Source organism: Podarcis muralis, chromosome 11 (assembly GCF_964188315.1).
Source record: "Podarcis muralis chromosome 11, rPodMur119.hap1.1, whole genome shotgun sequence".
Taxonomy (NCBI): Eukaryota; Metazoa; Chordata; class Lepidosauria; order Squamata; family Lacertidae; genus Podarcis; species Podarcis muralis.
In genome coordinates, this window is record NC_135665.1 from 49,768,144 (window position 1) to 49,786,627 (window position 18,484).

Sequence of the window (18,484 nt, forward strand, 5' to 3'; positions counted from 1 at the left end):
TATATGGTAATTTATGGACCTAATAGGTATCATATATATATATATATATATATATATATATATATATATATATATATGGAATTTCAACATAACAATTTATCAAAAGCATGTCATTCTCATTTCCTCCCCTATTTTACCCAACCTCCTCCCTAAAAGAAACTCCCCCTCCCCCAGTCTTCCCTCAGCTCCTCTCTCTGTTTTTCAGCACGTGTTATTCTCTGCATATTATAAAATTGTAAAGATCCTTAATTTATCTATCTATATGTTACCAATAATAAATTTGTGTATGTTTATTCAAAACCTGCCAAGGAGTCCAGTTCATTTTGTTGGACCTAATAGGTATCTAAAGCCATTTGCACTTAACAAATAGGAGCCTACAAAACACAACACAACACAACACAAAACAAAACATTGTTGCTGTATGTAGGTTTTATTTTATTTGTTTTTTATCTTGTATTTTGGAAATGTACATCCAGGGGTTTTTCCCCCTTTAAATTTTTTTGGGGCTCCCAAGAGAGTGGGGCCCTAAGCTATAGCTTGTTTAGCTTATATGTAAATCCAGCACTGATGGGCAGTCTCAGGCAAGCTGTGTCCTCCCAGCCTGTTCAGAGATCGTAACACTGGCCCTCTTGGCAGATATACTGCTTAGGGTAAATGAGACTACACTTTGAGCTCTCGGCATGCATTCCACTTAAACACTTGAAATAAACAATAATCGTTTCTACTGAGAGAACTTCCCAAGTGCTGAGCAGTTCTGGGCCCTCCTCCTTAAAATGAACAAGCCATTTTCTCTTTTCCACATTTTATGGATAGGAAATGAGGGCTGGGAGAGAGCGACGAAGAAGACCACCCACCCAGTTCAGGGTGAAAGAGCTTCGCAGGCAGTAAATTTCCTATGTGGGAAGTACCACAGTCTGAGAAACCACAGGAAACCTCCTCCATAAAGGTTTGTGAGACACTTTCCTAGCCCTAGCAGCTCTCCTTTATGGAATAAGGGCGTCATTGCTGTGGCTGGGGAAAGGCAAGTCTGTTGACTGTGCTTCTTTCAGTTTCTCATTCTTACATTTTTGCAAAAGTTTTGCAAAAGTTTGCAACAACAACGAAAACCAACCCTTATGAAAATTTGTCAGCACGTCAGTATGCGTTTCTCCAAATACACACATCTTTTAATCCTATTTTGCTTAATATGCCTGGACTCCAATCAGCCTATATGCAGTGCTTATTGGAAGAGGGAGGCAGTGGAGAGACCAGAGAGTGCAGTGGTTGAACTAATCTGGCACTTCCGCCACTGCACTTCCACCACAGCTGACAGGAAGCCTATCCAGACAAGTAGTTTTATTATATACCGTATATCAGTTTTAAAACTGCAAATATTATCTACGTTTTGACATACTTTGTATCTACTTGTTTTTAAAGTTTGATTTTATTTTTCATCCGTATTTTATATTGTTTTATGTAAATGGCTTGTAAGCTTTCATCAGTTAAGAGGTATATAAATATTGTTTTTTAAAAATGTAGCCAATAAAGAAAAGGCAATTTTTACAAGGAAGAAAACTGATAATGGGAGAAAATCCGCCCCAACCCCCATCCCGCCACACAAAACTGCTAAGGACTTGATGGTACTAGTTTCTAATATCCTGCAATGAGAAGAAGCAAAAGCACCAACCTTTCTTAGTTTGTGGCAGAGTTTATCCAAAGTTTTCTTGTGGTTAGGGAGGGTGGGCCACACAACAGGCTTTATTCTGGAAAAAAGAAGAGATAACGCAGTAAAGGAAGTGATGACAAACATTCTTACAACATTGCTTGTGAATGAGCCATGAAGAACACCAACAGCCCTCCATGGAAATGTTGTTCCCAACTTTCTAAATCCATAAAATTCTGTGGCAGTAGAACCTGCTGGGAACATCTTTTGGGTAGCTCCATTGGAGAGTCTCTTTTCCTCAGTGAGGAACATTGCAGACCTAACCTCTTACTGAATATCTTATTCTATACTGGATTCTACCAATTAAACTTTCAGATGTGGATGGAAAACCCAGTGTCTAGAATCCACTGGAGATATATTTTGAGCAAACTCATCCTGGCATGCCACTTTTAGGGATGTTGCACCAGACAGATTGGCAGTGGGTTCTGCTCATTAGACAGCCCCTGGGTTAAAAGTTGGGGATATTTTTGCCAGTGTAGGCTCCCTTGTACCAGTGAAACCCTGGTTATGCCATATCCTAAACCCCTTGTGCATTGCACAGTTAGTGGTTGGACCATCTGTGGAAGTTCTTCCACACAAAACAGTCCAGGCCAGCAGTCAACTATGCCAACCCCCAACTGCTTGCTGTGATTTGTCCACCCGTACTAGTATAGGTTAAACCACAGAGCCTAGGACTTGCCGATCAGAAGGTCAGCGGTTCAAATCCCTGCGACGGGGTGAGCTCCCGTTGTTCGGTCCCTGCTCCTGCCAACCTAGCAGTTCGAAAGCACGTCAAAGTGCAAATAGATAAATAGGTACCGCTCCGGCGGGAAGGTAAATGGCATTTCTGTGCGCTGCTCTGGTTCGCCAGAAGTGGCTTAGTCATGCTGGCCACATGACCCGGAAGCTGTCTGCGGACAAACGCCAGCTCCCTCGGCCTATAGAGCGAGATGAGCGCGCAACCCCAGAGTCGGTCATGACTGGACCTAATGGTCAGGGGTCCCCTTTACCTTTACCCTTACTAGTATAGGAATTGAGAGCCGGTGCACAAGACCAGCTCCCTATGGTAACGTATCTCTTTTGAGAAGCACCTCTCATTACATTTCTGGGTTTGCAGTTACTGTAGCTACAATGAACTTCATGTCTGAAACAGCCGTTAGTTTGTACTGACTCCATGTTTTTCTGCTTTTTGCAACGTCACAACATGAAGGTTTCACAACATGAAGGTTTGCATGGGAGGAAATTCCAGAAGTGAATTGTGTTCTTAGGACCACTCTTTTGATGAAGAGTGTTTAGGATTACCTGTTTTTCCAAAGTATTGGGATCAGAGCGATCACAGCGAAGAGCGCAAAGAAGCATAAAATGGATGCAGTCATTGCTCTAATGTTGCTATTATAATCTGAGGAAACAAAAACCAAACAGGCTTATAGACGATGATCATGATGACTGAGGACCAAACTAGATATGACACTAAACATGTATGCCAAGGATGTGTGTTTTGAACCAGAACTTATTGCAGGCAACATTATTTCCTGTGCTACCAGCTCTCAGCATCCAGGCTAGGCCTATAGGGACAAAGGAACTCTCTAGGCTACAGTCGCAGCTTAAGTACTGCCAGCTGACATCACATTAGGTGCTATAAAGTCTTTCCCTCCCAGCTAGTTCCTCAGCTGCCCTCCATACCTGTCAAGTGCCAGACCTCCAACCTGTTCATGTCCTGCCTCAGGTTCTCACTTTATCTAGGCTGAAATAAGACCTCCGTTGTGACCTGTTGCTCTGCTCCTTGGTAGAGCATGAGATTCTTAATCTCAGGTTTGTGGGTTGGAGCCCCAAGTTGGACAAAATATACCTGCATTGCAGGGGTTTGGAGTAGATGCCTCTTGCTGCCCCTACGATTCTGCTAGGCCCCAGGCCTAACAATAGAATGTCCCTATTTTCTGAGGAATGTTGGACGTATGTTCAATACTTCATCACCTATCCAATGGTTTTGCCTTTGAAACAGAAACTGCAGGAGGGATCAGGAACCATGCCATTTCCCCGCAAAAAAAGCCCCCTAGAGCTACACATCTCTGAGGAGAAACTGTGAGAGAATTGTGGTGTGACATGTCACACTCAATTGCCCCGGCTTTCTGCATTCAAGAATAAAGTCATACCAGGCACATTCTTGCCCAGCTGCTAATGCTTAAAGCCTTTTGTCTTGATCCAGTGCGACCGCCATTTTGTTGAGGGAGTCTAATGGACCCCATGGCCAGCTGTCCCATTAGCCACAAGGAGACCATTGTCTCAGGTAGTAGATCTTAGTCAATCTCCGCCAGTGTCTCTACCCCACCTACACTCAGGACTGTCCCATTTTGTCTTGCTGACCTGTTTACCAGAATGGGGGATCAAGGCGTTGGGGAGCTTGGTGCAGTGCAGATGCCAGCCTGAGGATGTTGTATTAGCTCAACCACATTTTTTAGGTGCTAGGCCAAAAAAAAGTTCCTCTTCTCCCATGCCTTTGGCTAATTAAACAATCTGTGGCCTTTTAAACAGTTGGGGTAGGGGTTATTGGTTTTGTTTGTTATTGCTTCCTGTGAAGGGCAGTATGTGAAATATAATAAATAAGCAAGCAAGAAAGCAAATAAATAAATAAATAAGAAGTGCCCTCCCAGTTTCGACACAAAGCCCATCTAGTTCATGCTAGTGAGAAGCCTTCTGGGAAGACTCCAAGCAAGACCTGGGCACAACAGCGTTCTCACGGCTTAAGTCGCTCAGCAACTGGTATTCATGTTGGACCTGTTCCATATCTTCTATTGGGTCCCCGGAGCACAGATTCACACAAAGTGGCAAACGACCTTGCAGGGTACAACAGGGTTTATTTGAAATGCGTATGCATAGCAAAGGTGCAGCGCAATAAGCTCGCAATCTGCACACTCAATTCTGAGCGTGCCAGCTTTTTATACATTTGCAGAATACAATATCACCTGATATCTTGTAAATCACCTGATTTCTGGGAAATCGAAAGTTATAGTAAGTTCCTATTTCCTTACATGGGCATCGCCCCCCCTCCTCCCTGCAATGGCCCCACCGGCCCCACCACGCCACGCCTCCTTATCTCTGTGGGCTCGCCCGCAGAGGCTGATGGACCCTGATAGATTCCATCAGGCCTTGCGGGACCTTGCTCCCCCTGGCGACTCATTGACTGAGCTTGTTGAGGGCTGGAATATCCAGCTCCTAGCAGCCATCGATGAGATCGCACCTAGGCGCCCTCTGCGACCCCGCAGAAACCGGGCTCCCTGGTTTACCGAGGAGCTTCGGAAAATGAAGCGGGACCTTAGACGGCTAGAGCGAGTATGGCGGGGTGCCCGTGACGGAGCCTCAAGAACATCTTATAGGGTTTTTATGAAAACCTACGAGATGGCAGTGAAGGCCGCTAAGAAGTCCTACTTCTCAGCCTCCATTGCCTCCGCTAGCTCTCGCCCGGCGCAATTATTTAGTATAATTAGGTCTTTAACGTCCCTTGAAGGACAGCCAAATTTAAATAAAGACTCTCCTCCCTGGAAGAGAGGGGAGTGGTTGTGGGCGGGAGCCCGAGCTCCGCCCCTGGCCGGGGGCCTTAGCCCCCGCCCCTACTCACCTGGCTGGCGCCCATGCCCACCGGAGGCAGCCAACCAGGTGTCTCCGGGGGGCGTGTTTAGCAGCTTAATGCTGCGGCTCCAGCCATCAGCTAGGAGAGTCATCACAGAGAAGAGCCATGAGGTTTGGAGTCGGGGTGTGTGTGTGTCTGGTTCCTTGCATGCCTTTTAACTTTAAGAGGCTTGCGTGCGCTCATTGCTTTACCGCTTTTTAAAACCCAGGCATTCAGGTTTGCCTTGCTGTGTCCTCTTTCCGTGTAAAAACCTACATTTAACCTTCTATTTCCCCCCACTCCTGGTGCTTGATTTGTTTGTGCCCAGCACGTGCCCCCAGGGAGGTCTGAGTGTGAGTGTGGCTCCATCTTTCTTTCTCCCTCGTCTCCTCGCTTTCCTTCCCCTGCCTCTGCCTTGGTGGCTGTGCGTTTTATTTTAATTTTGGGCCAGGATGCTTGTATGTTTTCCCCTCTATTGCCCTTGCCTGTCCAATTGCATGGCTGGTCTGGGTGACTGAGTGGGTTTGCCTTACATTTAATTTGTTGGCCAGGGTGCTTATGTGTTTTCCCCCTCCATTGTCCTTGAGAGCCTGTATGGGACAGCTAAATATTTCTGCATTGCTGGGGTTGGACTAGATGATCCTCAGGGCTCCTCTCCAATATTAATTCATGTGTGTGTGTGTGTGTGTGTGTGTGTGTGCTTGCAGCGTGTGTTTGTGCCTGCCGTTTATTGATTATTACTCTTCTAGCGTGGGTTTAATTTACCCTGCCATCCCTTCCATTGGTACCACTTAAACCGGGAGCCCACTGTAAAATTTAAAGGCTGCTGGGGCTTGGAATACATTGTGCACTTAAACCTCACCCCTCTTGGTTTCTCTAAGCCACCCCCCCCTCGCTTGATGTTTGGGGGAAGAAATAAGGCAGGGCTTGGGGTGGACAATTCAGGGTTTATGATCAGGGAACCATTCCTCAGCACTGCACGTTTATACGTTTAGAACCTTTGAAGGTGTGCCTTTGCCTGGTTCTTGTCATTGGCTGCATTTGCCAGTACAGGCTCCCTAAAGAAAACTGCTTTTAAACAACAACAACAAAAAAGGTTTCGGCTTATAGTACCTTACTAAAAAGTCCAGGTTAACTCACGGTTTATATTTCCACTTCATTTTGGCTCATTGTAAAGGACAGCTATTTTCCTTTTCTTCAAACTTTTTCCTTGCCCCGCATCTTCATTTTACTCCCTCCTCCCTCCAAACTCCCCCCCATGCTTTCCTTCTCCTCCCTCCTCCCCTCCTCCCTCCCTACACCCCCCACCCTTTCAGGAAAGAGATACATCACATTAACCTTAAAAAAAAAAAAGGCGTCTTTGGATTTCCCTTTGCTTCTTGCCTGAGTCATCACAGTTACCAGACAGGTTTTTCAACTGCTGGGCAGGCTTGATTGCTCTTTGAGTGACTGGCAGATTGTGAGGCATTGTCTTTAAGTACCTGGCAGTTCAGCAGCTCTAGTTGCATTGTCAGTTTAACTAACCAGCAGTTTGACCAATTGCAGTCTTTTGTCTATTTAAGCACCTTTATTTCCATCAACTGGTCTTGAGCCGACCTTGTGGGCAAAAATTTACTTTCTTTGTTTGGCAAAGTTTCCTTTGTTTGGTGTAAGTTTCCCCAGATATTCCCCTTAAGAGCAACCTCCCCCCTCCTTTTCAGAGGTGTGGGCCTGGAATCTTATTGATTTCCTTTTCTCTTAATTTGGCTGCAGCTTCTGAGCATCTCCTTGTAAGCAGTTATTTTCAATTCTGTTTGATTACTTGGCAATGCTTTGCGCCTAGATTTGCCTATCATTTAAAAGGGGCAACTTTTTATTGTAGGCAATTATCTTCTAATTCTGTTTGACTGCAGTTGGGGTTGCTTTGTGTATGGGATTGTTCCTTGGAGCCAGGTGCTAATATGTAGCTGAGCGCTGCTGCTTGAACTCTTGCTGGGTTGCGATTTAATAAATATAAATAAATACAAGCGGTGCAGTTAAGTGACGTATAGCTTGTTCATTTTGTCAGCAGTTACGTGGAGCAATTGATAATAGTAATTTCTACTCATAGCTATAAATCCATTGGCTATTAATTGAGATACTATCGATTAATAATTAATTCATCAACCGTGCTCTGAACTTTATTGATGCACAATAATTGTATACTGACATTTAATTACAGTCAGGTTATTAATTGATTGGTGATATTAATACTAATTAAAAATAACAACAATAATAAAATAAAATAAATTTGAAAAATAAATAAATAAATAATAAATAATTATAATTATAAAAATAAAAAATTATAATAATAATTAATATTAAAAATAAAGATAAATAAATAAATAAATGAAAATTAAATTTAAAATAAAATAAAATAATTAGTGACGAAATAAATAGTAGGAGCATTTTACTAGTGCACAGAGCAGCTCATGGCGCCCAAGAGGAAGCGCACGGGTGCAGTACCAGCACACACTGCAGCTGGCAACCGTCGTAATAATAAACCCAAACCCATTTCGCAGTTCCTCAATGCCTTCAGATCATTCATTGTTGACTATGAACAGCAATTTCTCCTAGCTATTCTTTAGTTATATTTGCCTTGTGTTTCTTACTTCCTTGTTTCGCAAACCAGTGGCCAGCCTTTAAACTACCCAGGTGCAGGCCCAAGCCCTCAGACAGGAGCGGCGGCTGTGCAAACTAGGTCTCAGGCTTGCTCGGCGACTTTCAGAAACGCATTGGGGCGCCTGCGTGGAGGCTGCCGGCCCGTATCAATAGCCTGGTTGCTTCCAGTTCTTCTAGTTCTTTGCAGAATAGGCAGCCCAGGGTCCAGCTTCCAGAATCAGGCACCTCATCAGCCGGTGATGATGAGTCAGAATGGCTTACGCCCTTTCTGGGGAGGCCGCCGCTCTTAGCATCTGGCAGTTAGCCCGTATGTCAGGAAGAAGCCATCAGAGGTGTATCACACTGGAAAGCTGGACCTTAGAAAGGATTTAAAACGTAAGGTGTGCTGGTAATTCAATAAAGGGCAATGCCAAAGGCAGTCTTGTAAGTACCCGCACGAGTGTGAGAGATGTGCAGGGGCTCACCCAGCCACGGCGTGTTACTAAGGGAAGCGGCCCTTTCAGGGAGGTCAGGGCTTCCACCACTCTAGTTCCAGATGAGCCCCCGCAGCAGGGAACCATCGTTAAAGTCCTTCTGGGTCTAGCATTTTCTCCAATTCAGCTTTCTCCTCTCCTCAACCTCTTGTCTATCCATCCGGACAGAAGTGCAGCACCCTATCTTTGGAAGGGTTTCTCAGAGGGTTTCAGAATCCCAGTAGTGGCTCCTTAACCGCGAAGGACTCTCCTAATCAGAAGTCAGTAAGGGAAAGGACGCTCGCCTCACCCCACGGGTAGCTAGCCCCACCCCTGGGTGCACACTACGTGTGCCACTCCGGGTGCCAGAGCAGCTAGCTCCGCCTCTGGAGTCACACTATGGCATATAGCTAATTGGGATGAACCCAACAGGGCCGCCACTTAGCCCCTGCTTGGTCTCCAGGACAGAGGCACCCCTTCCCAGACCCACCCCCCTTTTGTGATAATTAGGCAACCAAATGTATCATTCCATAACACCTCATACAGGAATTATTTTTTCCTGGGGAACCCGCCTTTTATGCCCAGATCAACTACAAGAGCAAGACCACAGCTTAAAAAAAAAAAAAAAAAAGACACCCCAAGCAGGAAGACACATGGGAGCAATGGTACTACTTTGAAGTGTTCCAGATCCATTTCCTGTTCTCCCAATGAGCAGGGCAGCTGTGGACAAAATTGCAAAGAAGTACAATAATGATTTAGTCCTTAGTCCTAGAATCTAGTAAGCCTTTAAGTCCAACAGTCGGAATCGCATAATTTCAATCCTTTAACCATATTAGGGAACATGTATAGTTAGTAAACAAATTGCTAGTTTTGTGAGAAATAACACTTCACTGAAGTGGATAATGCTTTGGCCAAGAGCTCACCTTTGGGAATCTTCTAGAACATGTTGCATATGTAGCAGTTCTGTCTAGCTAGAGTGAAACTGAAACCTGACATTTACAGTATCAGATAGAATTGTTCTGGAATGTCCTGGCTGTTTCTGTTGTACAACAGTTTTGGAAATCTGTAGGAGAGTACCCCACCAATCTCTTGTCATACTAACAATCTTGTTAGCAACTAACAATCAAAAATTTTAGCTACATTGGCAACAGGATGTTGGCTAGAAGCAACTGGTTTTCTGAAGCTAAAACGTACAATTTTGTTCTAGGAGTTACTTGATCACAATATAGAACTATTTGTTTATTCCTTATGAGTTTTACACATGATGAAAACGCATACTCAAGCAGATATTCTTATAATCACTGTACTATACTATGATACAGTGCATAATGAACATCCACATTCAGTTAGTCTGTGTGCCTCACGTACTTGGACATAGAGCTGGACACAGTTGCCCAATCATCCCGCTTACCTAAGGAGAAGATTGACACCCTTAAGGAAATAATCCATACTACCCTTGCACTAACAAAAATCACCCTCAGACAGATACAATCCCTGTTAGGTCATTTCAATTTTGCTTGTAGAGTGGTTTCCCCCGCCTAGCCAGGCTTTCAGTGGGTCTCAAGCACCCACACCACAGGGTCCGTCTTCCAAAGACAGTTAAGGCCGACCTAGAAGTTTGGGTGACATTTTTGGAACACTACAATGGAGTATCCCTATGGCAGGATGTTCTTAACTTGTCCTCAGATTTTCAGGTCCATTCAGATGCGGTAGGGTCCCTGGCCTTTGGCTTGTATTTCAGGGGCCGATGGGGCGCGCAACGTTGGCCAACGGGGTGGCAGGGCAAGGGCATCACGCGGGATCTCACTTTTATTGAGTTTTTTCCAATAGTAGTGGCCGTGCATATCTGGGCGGAGGAGTTTCGAAATCGCCGGGTGTGCTTCAGAACCGACAACCTGGCAGTGGTGAACATACTGGCGAGACAGTCATCCCGATCTGCGAGGGTCTCCTCCCTTCTGCGGTCGTTTGTTCTCCGGTGCCTTGAGTACAATATAGTTTTTTCAGCCAAATTCATACCGGGGGTCAATAATGATATAGCCAATGCCTTGTCTCACTTTCAGATGTCTCGCTTCCGGTCACTGGCACCTGGAGCACAGCTGTTGCCCAAACCCTTTCCGGAGCACCTGTGGAACGTTGGAGACGCAAAGTGATTAAGGGAGTATTAGCGTCTGTCGCACCCTCCACTCTCAGGTCTTACATCTGGGCTTTCGCTTAACGTGCCGCCCACCACTGACTACGTTCTGCAATACCTTTCACACCTCGATGACTTAGGACGTGCGCCTAAAACCTTAAAATACATGCCATTAGCTGCCATTAGCTTCTTCGCTAGGGCCTCCGATCCATGCAGTGACTTCCTGATCCGCAGAGCTATCAAGGGCTGGGGCAGGTTACAACCCCCTAGGGCCGAGGGCCGTAAGCCAATTTCTTATGGGTTGCTCTCTCAGATATGCAAAAAGCTTAGGTCAACCTGTTGGTCCAGGTTTGAGGCCCGCCTCTTTTCCGCTGCATATGCTATCGCCTTTTTTGCCACCCTGAGAGTGGGCAAGGTTGTAGTCGAAGGTGGCGCAAATGGCTTGATGCGTGACCTCCTTATGGAAGACATGCAGCTGTCCGAAACTAGTATGACGGTACGGATACGTCAATACAAAACTGATCAGGCCGGTAGGGGCGTTCTTCTTAAACTCACAGCGTCTGGGGAGCAGGGCCCATGCCCGGTCAAGGATACTAGGCTGTATCTTTGCCTCAGACCGCCCGGCCCAGGTCCGCTTCTGGTTCACGAAGATGGGTCACCCTTATTGAGACACCAATCCACAAGGGTACTCCGCAAAGCTATTGATGCTTGCGGTTTAGCTTCCCAGGATTATGCTGCACACTCTTTTAGGATCGGTGCTGCCTCAACAGCCGCGCGCTTGGGCCTGCCCGTGGATAAGATTAAGGAAATGGGCCGATGGAAATCCAATCCAAGGTTATATCCGTTAGTATACGCTCCGCTACGTTGCATCTACTTACCCGTTTTTCCTTTCCTTTCATTCTCAGCTGTTTTCAGGAGAAGTGTGTGGATTTGCGGCCACAGTATAGTCCATTGGGCCCGCGTTTGGGCGACCAGCTGTGGCCTTCCCCCTTATCTTGGATTGCCACCTGGGGTGCGAGTTTCCTGGTTTTCGAGACGGAGTGGGAGGAGCTCATGCCATTGTTGATGGAGAGAGTAGCCACGTTTGGCCCTCCTGACATCCTTATCATTCACTTGGGAGAGAATGACCTTGCTAATAGGAGAAGCGTGGACTTGTTGTGGAACATAAAAAGAGACTTGGAGGCGATCGCAGCCTTGTGCCCCGGAACAATGGTGTTCTGGTCCTCCTTCTTGAAAAGAATTGTTTGGCGCGGTGCGCAGAGCTGTATGGCCATTGAAAAAACCAGGAAACGCTTGAACCGGGCGGTAGCCCGTTGGGTACGCTTTATGAATGGCTGAGTCATTTATCATGACGGTATCCGGATCGGCGACCAAGCCATGTACCGGAATGACGGAGTTCATCTAACAGACATTGGGAATGACATCTGGTTGGATAGCATCATTAGTAGCATTAGGGATTGGTTGCAGCTGTGAGGGTATTGGCGGCGAGCCCCTTTGCGGCTCGGGTGGCGGTTAGGCATTGGATTCATGTGTGTAAAGGGCTAGGTGTGGCCATTGCCTATGCTATCTACCGTGGGTTATTCCGTTAAAGGAATCTGGCGGTCGTGTATTCCGTCCGATGCCTGCTTGGCGGGAGGCCATGGCACGACCCTCAGTGACATCAGGGGGTGAGCCTATAGTTGGATTAGCATCAACAGGCTCCACCTACTGTTGAATAAACCCACCTCCTATAGTCATCCAATGCCTAAGCCAATACCTTTCACTGCTGTAATCAATAAAGTTGTGGCCTTTTCTTGCCCATTAACCTTATATCACGTGTCCTTGTGTGTTTATTTCACATAGCGGGGGTCGGGCCCTCGATCCACAACAATTCGACACACAGCTGTGAGGCATTTGTGAGCTTTTTTGCGGAGAAGGTCCTGTTGCTCCGCCATGACCTCCCTGCCAATTTGGATACAATAAAGGAACTGGAGGCCCCTCGACTGTCCTCGGGTCCAGTATTGGACCACTTTGACCGGATATCCCCAGCCAATGTGGACAGACTCCTCCAAGCTGGAAAGCCCACCACCTGTCCTCTTGACCCGTGCCCGTCTTGGCTGATTAGAGCGTGTCCAGACGAGGTGCAGGGCCCCCTGGGTGATATCATCAATTTGTCCCTTGGCACTGGGATATTCCCAGGGGAACTGAAGGAGGCAGTGGTGCGTCCGCTCTTAAAGAAAACATCATTAGATCCTTTAGATCTATCCAATTACCGCCCGGTCTCGAATCTTCCATTCCTGGGTAAGGTGATTGAGAGAGCGGTTGCTGAACAGCTTGGTAGGTTTCTGGATGAAACATCGGCTCTCGATCCATTCCAGTCCGGCTTCCGCGCTGGTCATGGGACCGAGATGGCTCTAGTCGCCCTAACAGATGATCTCCGCAGGCAGCTGGATCGAGGCGGGTCGGGGCTGCTGATTCTTCTAGACCTGTCAGCAGCCTTCGACATGGTCGATCACGAACTCCTGGACCACCGCCTTGCCGACGTGGGGATCCAGGGCACAGTCCTTCAATGGCTGTGCTCGTTTCTCTCTGGCCGGGGACAGAGGGTGGCGCTTGGGGGGGAATTGTCATCGCGCCACTCCTTGGTGTGTGGAGTGCCTCAGGGTGCGATTCTCTCCCCGATGCTTTTTAACATCTTTATGCGCCCCCTCGCCCAGCTTGTCCGGAGTTTTGGGCTGGGTTGCCATCAGTATGCTGATGACACCCAACTCTGTCTGTTGATGGACGGCCATCCTGACTCGGCCCCAGATACACTGACCAGATGTCTGGAAGCTGTGGCTGGATGGTTACGTGGGAGCCGGTTGAAGTTAAATCCTTCGAAGACAGAGGTCCTCTGGCTGGGACGGAGCGATGTGGGATTGAGGGGGCAACTCCCATCTCTTGCGGGGGTGCAATTAGTGCCAGCATCGTCCGTTAAGAGTTTGGGTGTAATCTTCGATACCTCCCTCTCTATGGAGGCGCAGATTACAGCTATAACAAAGGCGGCATTTTTTCATCTCCGCCAAGCTAAGCAGTTGGCTCCTTATCTCTCTCGCCCTGACCTAGCCACTGTGATCCACGTGACGGTCACCTCCAGACTGGATTATTGTAACTCGCTCTACGTGGGGCTGCCCTTGAGACTGACCCAGAAACTCCAGCGGGTGCAGAATGCCGTGGCGAGACTCCTTATGGGGTCTTCGCTGCGAGATCATATCCATCTGGTATTATACCAGCTGCACTGGCTCCCGGTGGAGTACAGGATCAGGTTTAAGGTGCTGGTTTTAACCTTTAAAGCCCTATATGGCCTAGGACCCTCGTACCTACGGGACCGCCTCTCCTGGTATGTCCCACAGAGAAATTTACGGTCTGCAAATAAAAACATCCTAAAGATCCCAGGCCACAGAGAGGTTAGGCTGGCCTCAACTAGAGCCAGGGCTTTCTCGGCCGCGGCTCCAATCTGGTGGAACGCTCTGTCACAAGAGACTAGGGCCCTGCAGGACCTGACATCCTTCCGCAGGGCCTGCAAGACAGAGCTGTTCCACCAGGCCTTTGGTCAGGGCGCAGCCTGACCCCCTCCTCTGGCAATCTGCACAGAATTTTGCTTGATGGTTGCCATTAATTTGATTTTAATTTGATTTAATTAATTTTATAATGAATGTTTTTAGAATGTTGGACTATTTTGATTGTTGTTAGCCGCCCTGAGCCCAGCTTCGGCTGGGGAGGGCGGGATATAAATAAAATTTATTATTATTATTATTATTATTATTATTATTATTATTATTTACAACCTTGAATAAACATTTGAGAGGCCCCTAAATGCCAGCCTTGTTCTCCTGGCAGATCTCTCCTTTCTCAGAAAGGCCATGGGGGGGGGTTCTTATGGCCCTACATTCAGAGGGTGGGAGACCACGGCTACTAGGACCACCGATAGCTTTATCGTCCATGAATTTGTCTAAGCCCCTGAGGTGTGGAGATCAGTGATAATTTATGCAACAAGGCTCCTCCCCCCCCAGTCTCAAACTCCAATCAGAATTTTACGAACTGAACTGCAATGAAGCCCTTTACTGGATGTGTCGTTACATTTAGCATATATTTGTAATGAGATACTTACACGTGATGCGCTTTGGTTTGCAGTGAAGCAAAAGTCTGTACTTACTTTTTGCTGCAGTTTCGAAGGATTTCGAAGAGCTCCATTCACTCCACGTGCCCTTGAAATCTTTGCCATTGGGCTTTGACCGGACTTTCATCTCATATGTTCCCAGCTGAAATTCCTTTGCCAGAAATTTTAATGTCAGGTATTCGGTCTGTCTGGACTAAAAAGGGGGAATAAATTTTTGCTTATCAAAAAGTCAGGAAACAAAAATCGCTTTGAGAACCAGTAGGTTTCCATGCATTTGCACATAGTGAAACATTTATTTACTTCAAAGCTTCCTGCCTAAGAGAAGACTTCTGGCAGGGGGAACAACAGCCCATTACAAAGCTGTTTTATTGGAATCCAGATTATAGGGACGGATGGAAGAGAATTTGATTTGGTCCCCATATTTATGTGAGCTGACCCCACGTCCTGTGTGAGAGAGTGGCTGAGAAAGTGTGGGCTACACCAGCTCTGCAAAGTACCTCTGTATTGTTCTACCCATATTATTGAAGGGAATGTGGCCTTGTACATTTTGTTTTTTTAGAGAAGTGCAATAGGAAAAGGGCTGCGAAGTTGGTTGTAGCAGCAGTGCAACGAATGAAGGCCTAGAGGACATGAAGGGAGGCAGGGAAATAATTCAGGGCTTCAGCGGTGAATCAGAAGACAGTGTTTGGATGCCAGCTCCATCCATAGATAGAGCGCAGGTCTACCGTCTGAGAACCAACAGAGGGACAGACCTGGAATACAAATTTCACAAGGCTTGTTCTAACCAGGCCTTGGCACTGCTCAGTCACAAATAAGTGCTCTGACGTTCAGTGAATGTGTTTAATGGCATAGCTTTAGAAGCCTTGACTGGAGGGATTTAAGTGGTCCAGTGTATGCTTAAGCAATAGTTAAATTGTAGTTGATTTCAATTTTCAAATCTGTAGCCCTTCTATGTAATAACCTCTTTCCCTGATGCTTTAATTGTTTCACACTCCCATATAATTGTATCCTAATCCCACCCTACCCTGCTTACACCGTTCCTTGTATTTTTCCCTTTCCCACAATTAATTTATGTATACAGTGGTACCTCAGGTTAAGTACTTAATTCGTTCCGGAGGTCCATTCTTAACCTGAAACTGTTCTTAACCTGAAGCACCACTTTAGCTAATGGGGCCTCCTGATGCCACTGTGCCGCCGGAACACGATTTCCGTTCTTATACTGAAGCAAAGTTCTTAACCTGAAGCACTATTTCTGAGTTAGCGGAGTCTGTAACCTGAAGCGTTTATAACCCGAGATACCACTGTAAACTACTTCTGATTTTCCTTTAATATCATTTGTGGGTTAGGCTTACACTTCTCATAAGCTGAAATACATTTACTGGTTTTCTCCTAGTGTATGCTAAATAATTTTTCCAAATTGATTTCAGCCATTGCTACTACCTGCTTACAACTCCCTCACCTACGGGGTTAAATTAAGGAGCCCATTTTGTACATAAATTATTCCACTGTGGATATATAAGGCAGTGGATATTTTTCACAGGTTACATCCAGAGCACACCCACAATCCTATAAACACATAGGGCTAAGGTTCATTGAATTAAATAGGACTTACTCCTGAGCAGTTATACATAATTATCATCATCATCATCATCATCATCATTTATTTATCTATTTATTTGTACCCCGCCCTCCCCGGCTGGAGCCAGAGGATTGCATTGCAATTTAGCCACTTTTTTTTATTCATTGACAACGATTTGAAAAATTAGCCATGGTGTCTAGCTCCAATCTTGTTCATTATAATGGGAACAAAGTACAACTAACTTTATCTGGATCTAACTGCATGTAGCTTTCATCTAAAAGACAGATCTCAAATATTATCTTTTTTTGACATATACAGAACTGAAAATGGAAAGAGCACACTTATGGTCAATTAAAATTCTTACTCACAGTCCAGTGTTTGTTTTGCTGCCGGTATGCTAGTTCATGCATTAGATGTCCCTCAAGATACCATCCATTGTGTGGAGTTGAGAAACTAACGAAATACTCATCTGCCTCTTCTTCGTAGATAATTCCTAAGTCAAATGGTGCTTCGGGTTTAACTGTAAATGAGAACATAGAAATCTAAAAAGAATTCTGGTATGGAGGCAGACTGAGAAAGTTCTCTAGTAAGGAGACTTGTTGGAAGATGAAGGTCTTCAGTTGGCACCAAAAAGACAACAGAGATGGCACCTGTCTAATGTTTAATGGGAGAGAATTCCAAAGGCCATGTACCACAACACTAAAGGCCTGTTTCCTCTATTGTGCAGAACGGACCTCCTGATAAGATGGCATTTGCAGGAGGTCCTCACCTGAGGAGTGTTAGTGATCAGTCGGGTGTATGAGGCACGTGGCACTTGTTGGATATTCTGTGTGTGTGAAAGGCAATAATTTGTTCCAGAAACAGAGGAGAAAAAAGAAATAGTTTCAAGAAGCAGCAGAAGGCTGCGATTGTTTTGTTTATGCAAGGACATTTTATGTGGGAGCTGTTCTATGGACATGTGTAGTGTGACAGGAAGTACCAATAACAATGGTTCTGTGTAACTTGTTGTAACTTGTTGTGAGTCTCTTGCTTGCGCCTTGCAGTGAGAGAAGAGAGACTCTTGTTGGACTCTATGCATGCCTTGACCACAGCAGTGGTGAATGTCTATATATATTTGCTACCAATATGCTTTTATGCCCATCAAGTAATCTGAATCTTCATGGCTTCCATGAGTGTTTGTGGTCTACTGTGTGTACCTTCAACCCCGAAGACGCTTCCAAGGAAGGAGCTGCGTTGAGATGTAACTCTGCTGGGTATGGATACTGGCACACACACACAATGAAAGTGATGCCGGACCCAATCCATCTAAATCATCCATCAGAGGTTGATGGATTGATCCATCAATAATCTTTCAGGTACACATTCACTTGGGAATAAGCCTCAATGAACATAGTGGAACTTATTTCCAGGAAACTCCACAGAGTATGGTGCTTTAAGTTTATCCAACTGTTTGCACCTATTAATCCATATAACTTTATAGGCCTCTTCTGGTAGTATCCTGAACCTCATAAGGCTTGGTTTCCAGACCCTTGATCATCTTAACTGCCAACCTCTGCACACGTTCCAGCTTGTCAATAGCTTTCTTAAATTCTCGCTCCCAGAACTGGACACAGTATTCTCTGTGTGGTCTGACCAAGGCAGAACAGAGCAGGACTATAACTTCCCTGGATCAATACACTATATGTCTGTTGATGCAGCCTAGGATAGCATTATCCTTTTGCTTTTGTTTTTTTGCTACTGCATCACACTTTTGACTCTTGTGAAACCTGTGGTCTGCTAAGATCCCTAGATCCTTTTCACATGTACTGTTGCTAAGCCAGGTGCCCCCCATCTTATATTTGTGCAGCTGGTCATTCCTGCCTAAGTGTAGAACCTGACATCTGTCCCTATTGAAATTCATTCAGTTAGTTGGGGCCCAGTTTCCCAATCTATTAAGGTCATTCTGAATCCCGATTCTGTTTTCTGCAGCATTACCTACCCCTCCCAGTTTGTTTTCATCTGCAAATTTGATGATCACCCCCTCAATTCTATTGTCCAAGTCGTTTAGAAAGTCGTTGAACAACAACTCGCCTAGGACATAATGCTGTGGCACCCCACTTGTCACTTTTTTCCAGGATGACGAGGAACCATTAATGAGCACTCTTTGGGTTGGGTCAACCAGCTGCAAATCTACCAAACAGTTACCTCTTCCAAGTCCACACTTGACCAGTGTCTTTGCAAGAATATCAGGGGGGACTTTGTAAAAAACTGCACTGA

At 45.8% G+C, this 18,484-nt stretch overlaps 1 protein-coding gene across 1 annotated transcript in view; it reads right to left on the minus strand.

The window, feature by feature from the left end:
• IL7R (interleukin 7 receptor) overlaps positions 1 to 18,484 on the minus strand; it is a 28,077-nt gene that overhangs the window by 3,109 nt on the left and 6,484 nt on the right. The window contains exons 4-7 of the mRNA XM_077936430.1: positions 16,597 to 16,748; positions 14,686 to 14,842; positions 2,984 to 3,080; positions 1,667 to 1,742 (exon numbers count right to left, since the gene is read on the minus strand). Of these exons, the coding sequence (XP_077792556.1) occupies positions 1,667 to 1,742; positions 2,984 to 3,080; positions 14,686 to 14,842; positions 16,597 to 16,748 (482 nt within the window). The remainder of the gene's footprint in view (positions 1 to 1,666; positions 1,743 to 2,983; positions 3,081 to 14,685; positions 14,843 to 16,596; positions 16,749 to 18,484) is intronic.